Below are 14,634 nucleotides of genomic sequence, written 5' to 3' on the forward strand. Positions count from 1 at the left end.
TTGTTTGCTTTTTAGTAGACATATGAAAGGCGCGATTTGGAAAATGGAGCCAACATGCATTCTTTGGTGTGTTTGGAAGGAAATAAATAATAGATGTTTCAAGGATTCGAAGAGATTCTTGAAGGATATTTTAGCTTATTTTTTTTCATTCTTTGTATTTTGGACGTAGGCTTTTTTGTCCCCTTTATCGCTTACTTTTGGCGATTTTTTTGTTCGTTTTTCGATTTCTAGTTAGGTGCTTTCTCTTGTATACTTCCAATATATTTAGGAGCGCCTTACGCTTTTAATAAGACTAGTTTATTATTTTTTTTTTTTTTAAAAAAAAAAAAGAAAAAAAAAGGTCAGATTAGCTAGTTACTGAAGCGATTAGCCTCCAAGGGAATGAATAGCTAGTCCGAGAGGATGACCTACCAGATTAGGACTGAGAAACGACCTATTGGACCTTTTAAAAGTGAAGACTACTTTATGAAAATTAAACATTTTCTGCTATTTCATATATGATTACGAATAACGCCAAAACAAAATACTTTTTCTAACAGTTAGGTGTGATCCAATGGACATAGATCCAACTTTCCAATTTTTGTTTTTTTTTTAATTATTATTCCTTAGAACATTTATTTATCAATAATCATAAAACAAAACAAAAACACAACAAAGAAAGAAACCAAAAGAGCAAACAAACTCAGTTTAGACTTGAGGAAATTTGTTTACTCGACCATAGAGTTTCGCACTACAGGTGGCACCATCTATCTTGGGTGGAGCACATGTTCTTTTACAGGATCAAACATGTTGCAGTATTAATTATCAACAACTATGGACATCTTTGTTCTTTTCTGAAGATGGATCATTTCACCGGTCCCAAGAAAGAGAGAATCATCCTTTCAAAATTTTACAATAATTTCCTCACAAACTAGTGTTACTATCTTATGGTAAAAAAAAAAAATTAAACAAAATTTGACATGTAAATTTAATTGTTTAGTGGCTAACGTCCGGACATAAGAACTATTTCATCTCTATTCACTTTCCAAGCAAAGAAAAGAAATCCTTGAACGGTGTGAAATTGCTGGCCAATTGACTGCAGGCAAGATGATCAAAACAGAAGGAAGCCCCGACAAGTAGGTCTAAAGATCCATTGGGGTCTTGATGCCTTGTCAAAACCATGGCAAGATAACCAGGCAATCAAAGCTCACACAGCGAATCTAAAGGAGAGTAACCAAACTCCATGAAGCCAAATCTTGGAAGAGAGATTATTTGAAGGCTTGCTTTAACTGAATCATGAGTGCCTAGAAGCTGAAAAGCATTTGCATGGCTCCTTCACAAAACAATTACTCGTCACCCCATGTTGATGGTCCACCCATGCCAACTTCAACTGTGGGGGATAAATCCATTGTAGGGCCCCTACCATGGCTTCCAGCTTTCTTTTCCTTTACAGAGAAGGTAACTAAGCCACCCACCAAATTCATGTGTTGAATAGTTTTATCAAATTTCTTCTTTTCATCGTCATATTTGGGATTTTCTACAGTGTCAGCAGCAAAAAGCTCTAGAAAAGAAGCTTCTGGATCATCAATAATATTAAGCTCACTTTGCTCCATCTTTGATATCTTCTTTAGATTCTTTTCAGCCTTGCCATCAACCCCCCCATGGACTGGAACTTCTTTCTTTGAAAGCTTTTCATTCTTCTTCTGCTTTTTCTGCCTCGATTCCTTCTCTACATCAACATCTTTAGCATTATCAGGACCATCCTTAACATGCTTTTTGGAGTTCTTTCTCCCAATGTCATCTCTTTTCTCATCCTCGCAAACCAAAACTTCTTTTTCTAAGACGTTTGTTTTCTGCCTTTTCCGCTTAAATTGCTTCTCCACACCAACATCTACAGCATTATCAAGAGGATCATCTTTGCTTTGATCCATGCGATGATGTTTGGAGTTCTTGTTTCTGATGTCATCTCTTTGCTCATCATCATGGACCAGAAAAACTTTTTCTGAGACATTGTCATTTGTTTTCTGCCTTTTCCGCTTCAATTTCTTCTCTAAGTCAACAGCTTTAGCACTATCGAGATGATCATCTTTGCTATCCATCACATGATGTTTGGAATTATTTTTCCTGACGACCTCTCTTTTTTCTTCCTTTAGAACTTCTAGCCTGTTAGTATCATTTGTTGTAGAATCATCAACTTTATCAACTCTCTCACTGTTCTTCTTGGTGTATTTATCTGTTGGTTTAGCATTGAATATCAGCAAGTTTGGCAGTACTTTTTTTATCTGCAGTTAAGTTGCTTCGGTAAGAATCATGACAAGATAGAAAGGTTGTAGATCAGGAAAGGAGGAGAAGATAGCGGGGAAGCATGAGAGATTATTACCCTTTTTGCTAATGTATCCTTTTCAGCAGCAGGGTTTCCTTGTAGATTGAGATTTTTAAGATTAACCAATGAAGTCAGCACCTATAATTTTAGCATGTCGCTGAGATACCTGGTAAAGAGGGTTCTAGAAGAGGGAAAAAAGACAACAATTACACCTCAGTGTCTAACCTTCAGATCTGACCACCTTAAGATGACATTATTTCCCAAGTCCAAATTCTGGAGTTTTTTATTTCGAGCCAACTCATCTGGGAGAGTCTGAGCAGTTCAGAGAGGAGGAGAGAGAATAAAAGATGGTTAATTTTACTGAACAAATGTAAACCACAGCAAGAAACTAAATATATGAATAATAGAGGAAAACTAAATAAAATGACAGAAGCAAATACATGAGTAACTTGAAGGATGGTTTTCATTTTGAGGAAAGCTGCTTGCAAAAGAGATAAACCAGTGAGTAGAAGACATACCATGATGCCATTGTGAGCAAGTCGGAGCTCTTTCAATTCAACGCAGGACTTGAGCGAAGAGCCAATAGTCTTAAGTTGGCAATTAGCGAGAGAAAGCTGGAACCAAGAAAGATTTAAGAGCCTAAGCCATACTTGGGTGAAATTACTGCTGAGGCAGAAAACTTACCTTTGTGAGAGATTTCACCTTTACCAGAGACTCACCAATTTCACGGATTGGATTTCTAGAAAGAACTGCATTATAATCACAAAGGCCAAAGAGCACATCATTGATGCCGGACAATCAACAGAAATTTAGAGTAGATGAGAAAGAGAAGAAAAGCATAAGGAAGAGAGAAGAAGCAGAGGAAGCGGGGAGAAGGAAGAAAATTCAGGAGGAAGAAGATGACAAAAAAGTCTATCAAAATATTATTCATCAAAAGCTAATTACCACAATACAAAGTTATGCTTAAATAGCCTAGGGATTAAACACTAACCCTAAACCTAGCCCTAGTGCACTTAGGCTGACAGCCTACTAAAATACCATAAAGCCTAAAAGTTAATATAACCAGTCTGAAAAAATAAATAACAAAACAAATAAAATGCAAAATAACAAAGGTGTCCATAATAACATATCCAACTCTCAATCATCCAGCCACATGGGCTTGGGCCATTCTCCAACGTCAACATCCATACACACATGTTATGGCCTATATCTGGTGTCCCCACCAATTATTCAACTTCCCAAAATAAAATAATTTACATTAATTTTCAATATGCAATTAACTAGTGAAGTGTTTAATCATGAAATGTTTTGTAGAAAAAGAGAGCTGTTTACTTTAACGCATAGAACTAAAAAAGGCTTAGGAAATTATTTTAAGAGGTTCAAACAGTCACTAAAGTTCATTTCAGTACACAGAAAGATAGAGGAAGAGTAAGGGGGAAAAGGTTTTCATAGTCTAGCTATAAGACCAAAGAGAATATTCGGGTTTTGTGCAACTATAAAGTACCTAATAAAGTCAAAGAAAATTTTGCGAGTATAGTCATAAGACCAAATCTGCTGTATGGTACAGGCTGGTGAGAAAAAGTAATTTAATTTGCGACAGTGAAAATAACAGTGGGAGTCCAATGTTTTTCATGCATGTCAAAATAGCGTTCATATGCATCCAATCACATCAAATACTGTCACTGTTCCTCCAAAGAGCATGTCACTATGTAAATATAAATCCCACCAACAATTGCATTACACTTGAATTGTCAAAACACACTGACCAGTGGCTAAGGTGATTCAAACATCTTGCTTTCAGTTTCAAAGGACACAAAAGAACAATCATCCAGTGCAGATTTCACTTAATCCCGAGATCATCCCAGTTAGTCTGAGTTAGAAAAGATTATAATTCTATATAAAGTTTTTACCTATGTTAATTCACACTTATAGTTACAGCGTTATCATTTGATAAGTAAAATCATTTAGAAACACATGGAAGATGGATCCAGTCACAGTACACAGAAAGTATATGAGAGAAATCATAGATTTTTATTTATTTTTTTATTTTTTTTAGAAGTAAATCATAGAAAAAAAAAAATACTACAACCTGAAGTTATAAAGAACTCCAAATTCCATAGTCGAAGGGTACAAGAAGCAATTGGAGGCCATCACCTACTCTTGAAGATTTCTTATTTGGCGATTGTTTGACATTAGGAAACATCATAAGCTTGTCTTACTGGGGCTCCTAGAGGGCCACATATGGAGCCAAACTTCTTGACTAATATGATATGAACCTGATTTTGCTTGTACAAGGTTATGCACAATTATTTCTTTCTTGTCTTTCTGTTTTCTCTCCAAGAATCATCACCTCTAATGTTTTCCCCATTGCGTTTTCACCCCAAACAAAAACAAACTAATATAGAATAGACTTTTATAAGTTGCCATTAAAGCACAACCAAATCACAATTACAAAATATCATATAACAAATCATCTTATTTAGACATTAAATTTATATATGTAATATGAAGTCATACCAAGAGTATTCAAGTCCATCATCTGAGCAAGTCTGCAAATGGAGATAATCTCATTATCTGCACAACCAGAATAAAAAAGTATTAGTAAAAAATGGGGGAAAAAAAAACACACAAACACACGATGTTCTTCATCATATAAAAACGTAAACTTTCAAACTATTAGGGTAATGCAATGATTACACTAGAAAGCTTACCATTCAAAATCAATGCACGTAAGCTCAGAAGAGATCCGACCTCATCCATCGATCTCAGCTTATTTTTTCCTGCATTTAACACCTGATTACAAAAGATGGAACAAAGAGACTTTCAGAACCTGATATAATTCAACAATTTAAAATTAAACCAGCAAAGAGGGCACTTCAGGCAGACAATGTGCGGTCACTTGTCTCTTAAGAACGGAAAAAAAAAAAAAAAAAAAAAAAAAAAAAAAAAAAAAAGGGGATCTATGAAATAAAAATGCCCAGAGGTGCATGCTTAGGCGCTAGAGGTAAGCACCTTGCCTTGAGGCTCAAAAGGCATCACGTCCCACCTTGCCTTAGCACCTAAACAAGCGGTCTCTTGCATTCAAAAACTCTGTTCATTCCCCCCTCCCTCCCTCCCTCCCCTCCTTAAGTAACAATTTTGATCCTGAAAACACAACATTGGGTCCCTCCCTCCCTCCTGTATAAGAATGCCTTTTCCATTTTAAGGATTTGTCGTACTGATACTTTCAAAAGTATAAAGTCAACCTTATGAATATAATCCCAGTGAACAACAAATTATTTTTTATTAGTAATCGAAATATTATTAAAAGCAAAAGGCAATATCTAGGTACACAGGAAGTGTACAAGAGAAACACCTAACTAGAAAGAGAAAAAAGAACAAAGGAAATCATGAAATCTAAGCACCAAAGGAAATAAGAACACAGCTGTCTAAATATAAAGAATATAAAAAATTAAGGACTTAAGCTCCGCCATCGTTATCTTGCGGCTCTCAAAACTTTTATTGCGTTCCCTCTAAAGACACCACAAGAGGCAAGAATGCACTATCTTCCACACAGTAGCACTCTAAGTGCAACCACCAATTCACCAACAAGCATACAAATCAACAATTGTTCCAGGCATAACCCAATAAAGCCCAAAACGACTGAAGAACGCACTCTATAAGGCACAAGCAACCTCACAATGGAGAAGAAGATGGTCCAAGGACTTCGCATTTCTCTTGCACGTACAGCACCTATCAACTACAACGACATGCCACTTCCTAAGATTATCCATGATAAGTATCTTTCCTAGGGTCACCGTCCAAACATGAGAAATCTCCAAAGCCATTTCTTGAACAGCATGAGATTTTTAACTCCTAACCCTCCACGCAGAGAGCTTTCCAATTTACTAGATGAAACTTAAGCTCATAGCTTAATCGAAAATGAGTAAAAAATACTCGGACGGTTTAATCGAAAATGAGTGAATGTGATTGAAAATGAGTGAATGTGTAATAACTCAGAGAAAAGCGTTAGCAAAATCTGCGTTATCACTCCAAAATGATTAATCAATTTGGAGCTTCCCTATAATTATGAAATTCAATTTCACCTAGTAAATAAACAATAACGAACTTTAAAGCTTAATTTCACTTAGAAAGTAAGCAATATAGGATTTAACACCCACGAGTATCTCTTATAAACCACCGGGCTACTCATCTTCCCAATATGGGGCCAGGCTGTCAAAGAACAGGTCTATTCGAATGAGCTCAACAACACTGGCTCAGGTTTTCTTGGTTTTTTGGGTGCTGTCTGGTTTCTTTTGCGGGTGGTCTTTTAGTTGGTTCTTTGTTTTCTAGGTTTTGTCTTGGGGGCTGTTTGCTGGGTTTTTGTTCGGGTTTTTCGGGCGCCTTACGCTTTCTTTTCAATAAAAATTTACTTATCAAAAAAAAAAAAAACAACACTGGCTCAGGGTAGAAGAGATATTTCACACCAATTTCTACATAAAAATGCTTCCAACTTTACCACATTCACATTAAATGACAATACAACCCAAGTGGAAGAATGAGAAACTTACGGTGAGCTTAGATAGTCCTTCAATTCCTCTTAAGCTTTCCAGTTTGTTTTGTACAACTGTCAACCACTTCAAATTGACGCATGCTTTCAACCCCTGATTTATCATCATCCGAAAACTACATTAAACTTAGGCCTACATAGCTACTGAAGAAACTACATTAAATTTAGGCGTACACACACACACACATATATATAATAAGGTTTTAGAGAGGTAGACCTCCAGAGAAGTGAGACTGTTGAGGCTGAGGTCGAGCCTCTCCAAGTTCTTGAAGCTGCTCAAGCAAGACACCTGCCAGGTTAGAGGTTTCAATAAAAATAGCGCAATAGCTTGAGAGAGAGAGAGAGAGAGAGAGAGAGATTGAAGCAAATGGGGAAGAGAACAGAACGATGTCGTACATCGGAGAGAGCCTTGCAAGGGAGCTTGAGAGATGAAACGGAGAAGGGGTCGCTGGTTTTGTTGTCCTTCAAGACCTGCTCGGAGCTCAAGCAAGTCATGGTCTGGACTCTCGCGGACAACCCTAGCTTGTCTGCAACTACGTCTTTGCAACCAATTTTCTTGCTTTTATATCGGGAAGGAGCTTGCGAAAAAATGCTTTATTTTTAAGTTTTCTTTTTTAAAAAAAAAAATAAAAAATAAAAAACGTTTTTTTGAGTTTCTTTTCGAGTTTTTCACCCGGTAAGCCCGATTCTACTTTGCACATCATTCTACGTAGTAAAAATTGTTTTTAAACTCTTTGACACGATCTCGAAATAAAGAAAAATGATTGGTGGGGACAACAACCGTCTTTCGTCACCTTCTTTTTTTATTTTTTAATAAAAAAAATTAAAATTTGTTATTTGATGTGACCATTAAAAGACAAATTACAATATTTTTAATTAAAAAAATAAAAAGAGGGTGATGAGGGACGGAAAACCGTCCCCCATGTATCGGCCATCCGAAATAAATGATTTTTCTTTTCACTTCATTGGTCCTCTCTCATCCTTCTCTTACAAATTTATTATTGAATTTGTGAGATTCACATTAACCTACGTATGAGTCCCACAAATTTAATATTAAATTTACAAAATAATACTAGAGAAGACCAATGAAAAGGACGAATATCATGTCTCCAATCTCAAACATACTCGAAATCTTCAAATTTAAGGCGGCGTTTAAATTGCGATTTCATAAACAAAAAAATGCGATTTTAAACCAAATCACAGAAAATGAATCGTTTGAAAATCGCGTTTTTAAAAAATTACGATTTAAAAACGCATAAAATATGTTTTTTCAAATCGTAGTCAATTCGATATTTTTTTAAAAACGTAAAATTTTAAAGGCTAACCTGCGATTTTAAATGTCAAACTCTTAACTGTGTTTTAAGAAATTACTTTTTCAAATCGCACATTTTAAAATTGATATTTTTAAATCGCACTTTTTGATATTACAAATTTAAATAGACACTAAATGTGATACTGTTATCGGTTCGGGCTGAAGGTGGACTGCTCACAAGTTTTGGGTCGGGTCCAAAACAACTTGTATTCTAATTTTGCTCCGAGTTTTTTTTGGCTCCAAGTTTACTTATTTTGTTTTGTAATTTTCAAAGAGTTAATTACTCAACTAAGTCATAAACCACTAGAAGGGTTAGTGGCAAGAGGCTTTGCTTGGTTAGTTTCAGGGTTTGCTTGAATTAGGTGAGGGATATGCGTTTGAGTTCCATAGGCATGGCATGATGCACCCATGCCTCTCTTTTTTTAATAAGTTTCACAATAATTCCAACATTAAAAAAAAAAAAAAAAAAAAAAAAAAAAAAAGAGCTGAAATTTGTACGGGAAGTGTTATTTGTGGCCATGAGCAAAGCCGGCATTTAGAATTTTGGAGGACAAAATTGAAAAAATAAAAATAAAAATAAAAAATAGGAGAGTAAAATTTTAATTTTTTTTTTTTAGAAAACTTTGGGGCTTGGGGGGCCAAGCTCCCCCGAGCCCCAAGCTAGCTCTGCTCCTATTTGTGGCCTTAGGGTACCCCTAAAAGTATAGAGCTATGTGACAAAAGACATAATTTTTTTTTTTTTACTACGGCACTTAAGTCTAATAATAATAATTCTCACAGGCAAATATAAGCCATGTTTTTATAAATCAAACAAGGAATTAAGAAAATAATCTCTCAACTATTGACACACGAATTTGGAGGATTCTGTAATGCTATACTCTCCACATCGCCCCATTCGCTACCAAGACCAAATGATTATTTTTTTATTCTCTTGCATAGACTGACTCCACAGTTAAAAGGAGGACATATTTTTTTCTTTTCCTCCATATCATTGTGATTCAGGATTTGTCACACTGTCATCAAAACCACATTAGATGTTGAAAATTGGAAATATACCAATAACTGGAGTGAGAGTTATACTGTTATATGTTATTGTCGGTTGATACAGTGACTGCACGATGCTAGCCAAGAGGAGGATTTGCAACGAAGAAGGAAGTTAGAGGGTTCGCCAATGGTCGACCTAGCAAGACCACTCCGTCACTCAAGTCAATTTTTGTGAGTCAAGAATAAATTTTAGCAAAGTAATGGAATTGTCAATTAGGTATGCATGAACGAAAACCCTCGTGCTTCCTTTATAGGCCTCGATCCCTTACACCCCCTTCTAGGGTTTCAAAAATTCCCGCCAGCAGTCAAATACTGACATAGAAATTCTTTTTCCAAGTTTGTTAGGAGAGCGCATAGCGTAAGCAAGCTATTGGCTGACTTGGTGGAGTCTTTAATCAAATGTAAAAGACTGTATTTTGGCGATAGTGCACCTAGGTCCTTGCCGAGCTATTTGGACCATAGGCCCCCGGGCCCTCGATGCTTTAGTCGTGGGTTGCCAGCCCCTCATCGGCTCATCCATATGTCATAGCGGATGTCGGTAGTCAGGCCCTCTAGGCTCCGATGATTATTACCCTTATGGACTTTGCATATCATAACTTTATTCAGGACCTTCAGTAATATGCTAATGCTATATATATATATATATATATATATATATATATATATATATATATATAGAGAGAGAGAGAGAGAGAGAGAGAGAGAGAGAGAGAGAGAGAGAGAGCATAAGTTGAAGCTCAGCCAGGAAATAACACAGGCCTAGACCAAATTCACATCTCTAAATGGGCTCAAATACCAAGGTCTCATATGCTTGTGATACTCGGTTTAGACTTGGAACATCATCGGGCACATTGTGAATATGCAAGCAGAACTATTGTCATCAAGCATAAGGGACGCTCGCACCACCGCTCGTTTGCTCTTGAAAATTGCAAATTCAAATGGACGCTTAGAGCATGTAAAACTCAAGGAAGAAAAAATTATAAAGCAATGGATCTGAGTAATTTTATATGTACATTAAATGTTTATCACGTGTCCATCAAAAAATAAAGTGGCTTTTAAAATCATCATTTGATCAAAATCATCATTTTTCATCAATCACACGCTCAATGGTGATTTTAAAAGCCACCTCATTTTTTTATGGACATTTGATGGACACTTAATTGTTAATGTACATATAAAATTACTCATGGATCCTTCCATGTTGTACACTAAAGAAATGGACTTGTGAACTTGGGGATAGATATAAGACTTTGATAAATATATCCATTCATATGGCAGAACCTAAGACTAATTATCTGCCTTCACAAGGGGTGAAAGGGCAGAGAGAATTAAATAGGTTGGCTTGGTCTATTAACTATGAGAAGAAAGGGGTTCATTCTCTTAGAGGCAGGCATAAGGGTAGGGGTCCATCTCGCTTATATGACACCTAAAATATTAATGTGGAACGTTAGAGGGCTTAATGCGATTGAGAAAAGATTGGAGATTAGAGGGCTTCTAAGGGATTGGAAGGCAGATATTGTATGCTTGGTGGAGACAAAGATGACATTTATCTCATGGGAGGTGGTACGGAGTTTTTGGGGTTGCTATCATGTTGATTGGTGCTATTTGGGTGCCAATGGAGCGTTGAGTGGGATTTTGTTAATGTGGGATAGAAGGGTGGTGGAGAAAGTGGAGGAATGTATAGGTAGATGCACTGTTGTTTGTTCTTTGCGCAACACTGGAGATAATGTAGTTTGGGCTTTTGGGGGGGTTTATGGTTCAAATGATGACAGAGAGATAAGGGATTTGTGGGCTGAATTAGCTGGATTGATGAGTTGGTGGGAGATGCCTTGGTGTATTGGGGGGGATTTTAATGTGGTTCGTTTTCTTAGTGAGAGATCTAGTGGTGTAGGCTATTCTGTAGCTATGGAAGAGTTTTCAAACTTCATTTTCATACATAATTTGATGGACCTACCCCTTGAACATGGTCAGTTTACTTGGTCTAATAATCAGGAAGATCAAATATGGTCTAGAATCGATAGGTTCTTAGTTTCTCTGGAGTGGGAGGAACACTTTCCTGAAGTATCACAGAGGAGATTGCCAAGACTTCTCTCCGATCTTTTCCTTTGTTATTGGATTGTGAAACAACAAAAGTGGGAAACATGTATTTTAAGTTTGAGAACATGTGGCTGAAATACGAGGGTTTTGTTGAGCAGGTTACAAAGTGGTGGATGTCTTATGAGTTTTCTGGTTTGCCAAGTTTCATTTTGGCTAATAAATTGAAGGCTTTGAAGTCAGATTTAAAGAAATGGAATGAAAAAGTGTTAGGTAATATAGGGAAAAAGAAGAAAGAATTATTGGAGGGTATTCGAGAGCTGGAGTTAATTGAAGAATGTCGTTGCCTAGAGGAGGACGAAAAAGTTCGAAAGGTAGATATGTCGAGAGAGTTGGAGAAGACTCTTCTTTTTGAGGAAATGAGTTGGAGGCAAAAATCTAGAGCTTTGTGGTTGAAGGAGGGGGACAAGAACACAAATTTTTTTTCACAGGATGGCCAACTCACATCGTAAATTCAATCAAGTGGATTCTTTGAGTATTAATGGTACAATTTCCAGGAATCCTGCAGAGATTAAGGAGCATATAGTCCAATATTAAAACAATTTGTACACTGAGAATTGTTCTTGGCGGCCTAGGGTGGAGAGCCTATCTTTTTAATGCATTGATGCGGATGAGAGCATCTGGCTAGAAAGAGTGTTTGAGGAGAAGGAGGTGTGGGATGTGATCAGGAATTTGAATGGAGATAAGGTGCCAAGTCATGACAGATTCACTTTGGCTTTCTTTCAGAAGTGTTGGGATTTTTTAAAAACTGACATTCTAGCTGTTTTTGCAAAATTTCATGCTTGAGGCAAGTTTGAAAAGAGCTTTAATGCTACTTTTGTCTCTTTGATTCCTAAGAAGACTGGTGCCATGGATGTGAGAGATTTTCACCCTACAAGTTTGGTATGGGGGATTTACAAGATTATTTTAAAGGTCCTTGCGAACAGATTTAAATTTGTTTTGGGCAAGATTATCTCCAACACTCAGAATGCGTTTATTGGTGGTCGACAAATATTAGACTCTGTGCTTATTGCCAATGAATGTGTGGATAGTCAAATTCGATAAGGGGACTCTGGGCTGTCGTGTAAGTTGGATATGGATAAGGCTTATGATCATGTGAATTAGGATTTCATGCTATATTTGCTGCACCGTTGTGGTTTTGGGAAAAAATTGAGGGCTTGGATACGTTTTTGTATTTCTACGATGAGATTTTCTATCCTTGTGAATGGGACCCCGTCAGGTGTTTTTTATAGCTCTCGTGGCTTGCGACAAGGAGATCATCTTTCACCTTTTTTGTTTGTGGTGGTTATGGAGGCTTTGAGCCAGATGCTGATTGTCGCTTTGGATCAAGGCAATTTGATAGGGTTTTCAGTAGGATTCAGGGAGTTCGAGACTTTAGTTGTGAATCATTTACTGTTCGACACGTTGATTTGTTGTGGTGCGCAAGAAGAACAGATTCGACATCTGAGGTGTATTTTTCTACGCTTTGAGACAACTTCGGGCTTAAGGATTAACTTAGGAAAATCAGAAGTTGTTCCTATTGGTGCGGGAGAGGATGTCAATAGGTTGGCTCACCTACTTGGATGTCGGGTCGCTTCTTTGCCTTTGACATACTTGGGTTTGCCATTGGGAGCTTCTTACAAATCCGTGTCCATTTGGAATGATGTTGTTGAGAGAATGGAAATGAGGTTGGCTGGATGGAAGCTTATGTATTTGTCTAAGGATGGGCGGATGACTCTTATTAAAAGTACGCTCTCCAATCTTCCTACATATCTCTTGTCGTTATTTCCTATTCCAGTGAGGGTGGCTAATCGTCTTGATAATATTCAAAATGCTTTTCTTTGGAGTGGTATTGGAGATGAGGCCAAATTTCATTTAGTGAAATGGAACAGGATTTGTACTCCTTTACATTCAGGTGGGTTGAGAGTTCACAACTTCATCCATTTTAATCAAGCTCTTTTGGGTAAATGGTTGTGGGGATATGGTAGGGAGAGAGAGGCTTTATGGCAATTGGTGATTGACGCAAAATTTGAGAGCCTAAAGGGTGGGTGGTATTTGAAAGAGGTGTCGGGTTCCTATGGAGTGGGTGTGTGGAAACATATTAGGAGGGGATGGGAGAAGTTTTATAATTTTGTTCGTTTTGAGGTAGGGGATGGGCCACTTATTAGTTGCTGGCATGATTGGTGGTGTGGGGATAGTTCTTTGAAGCAATGCTTTCCAGTTTTGTTTAGTATCGTGAGGAACAAATATGCGATGGTAGATGATAACTTGGTCGTTCATAACGGAGTATTCAATGGAATGTTTTTTTTACGAGGCAAATCCAGGATTGAGAGATAAAGATGATTCTTTCTTTCTTAGATCGGATTTACTCCACTTATGTTCGACATGGAGAGAGCGACAGGTTAGTTTGGAACCCCTCTAAAAAGGGTTTTTTTAGGTGAGCTCCTATTATGAAGTACATATTATAAGAAATGGCACATCTTTTCCGTGGAATAGTATTTGGCGTGTTAAGGCTCCGACTAGGGTGGCTTTTTTTGTATGTACGACAACTTTGGGTAAAATTTTAACGCATGATAAATTGCGTAAGATGAATGTCATAGTGATTGAGTGGAGTTGTGTGTATAAAAAAAAGGGATAATTGCACCGTTGGTCCCTGTGGTATGCCATAATTATTTTTCACTTCCTATGGTTTAAAAAGTTCATGGGAGGTCCTTGTGGTTAGCAATAATTACAAATCGATCCCTGGCATCAAATTCCGTTAGAATTTTTAACAGATTCTGTCAAATGCCACGTCAGCGCCACGTTTCGCCAATAAGATGGCGATACGTATCCATCTTAATAAAAAAATATAAATTTATTAAAAAATAAATAAATATACTTATTTTTTTAAAAAAAAAAAACAAAAAAAGAAAAGAAAAGAAAAAGAAAATAGGGGGCAAGGGGTGGCTGGGCCACCCCTTTCCAATGGAGGTGGCCGCGCGCCACCCCCATTGGCTGGGCCACCCCTTGCCCCTTTTTTTTGTTTTTTTTTTTTAAAAAAATAAGTATATTTATTTATTTTTTAATAAATTTATATTTTTTTATTAAGATGGACACGTGTCGCCATTTTATTGGCGACACGTGGCGCTAACGTAGCATTTGACAGAATCTGTTAAAAATTCTAACGGAATTTGACACCAGGGATCGATTTGTAATTATTGCTAACTACAAGAACCTCCCATGAACTTTTTAAACCATAGGGAGTGAAAAATAATTATGGCATACCACAGGGACTAAAGGTGCAATTATCTCTAAAAAAAATGGAGAGTCTATTGATCATTTGTCGCTTCACTACGAAGTCGCCTGTGATCTTTG

At 37.0% G+C, this 14,634-nt stretch overlaps 1 protein-coding gene across 2 annotated transcripts; it reads right to left on the reverse strand.

The window, feature by feature from the left end:
- Positions 1-706: 706 nt before the first annotated feature.
- LOC133878270 (uncharacterized) lies at positions 707-7,399 on the reverse strand. Of its 2 annotated transcripts, none has more exons than XM_062316805.1 (10): positions 7,248-7,399; positions 7,069-7,140; positions 6,853-6,945; positions 5,014-5,095; positions 4,820-4,876; positions 2,987-3,051; positions 2,821-2,916; positions 2,528-2,614; positions 2,360-2,440; positions 707-2,261 (listed from the first exon to the last, which is right to left on the reverse strand). In XM_062316805.1, exons 1-10 carry the CDS (start codon positions 7,344-7,346, stop codon positions 1,326-1,328), a joined length of 1,668 nt encoding a protein of 555 aa, XP_062172789.1. In that variant the 5' UTR covers positions 7,347-7,399; the 3' UTR covers positions 707-1,325. The 2 variants fall into 2 exon arrangements, with proteins under 2 accessions (XP_062172789.1, XP_062172790.1); XM_062316806.1 differs by having other exon boundaries at positions 708-2,261; positions 7,069-7,123; positions 7,248-7,376.
- Positions 7,400-14,634: the final 7,235 nt, after the last annotated feature.

Source organism: Alnus glutinosa, chromosome 9, assembly GCF_958979055.1.
Source record: "Alnus glutinosa chromosome 9, dhAlnGlut1.1, whole genome shotgun sequence".
Taxonomy (NCBI): Eukaryota; Viridiplantae; Streptophyta; class Magnoliopsida; order Fagales; family Betulaceae; genus Alnus; species Alnus glutinosa.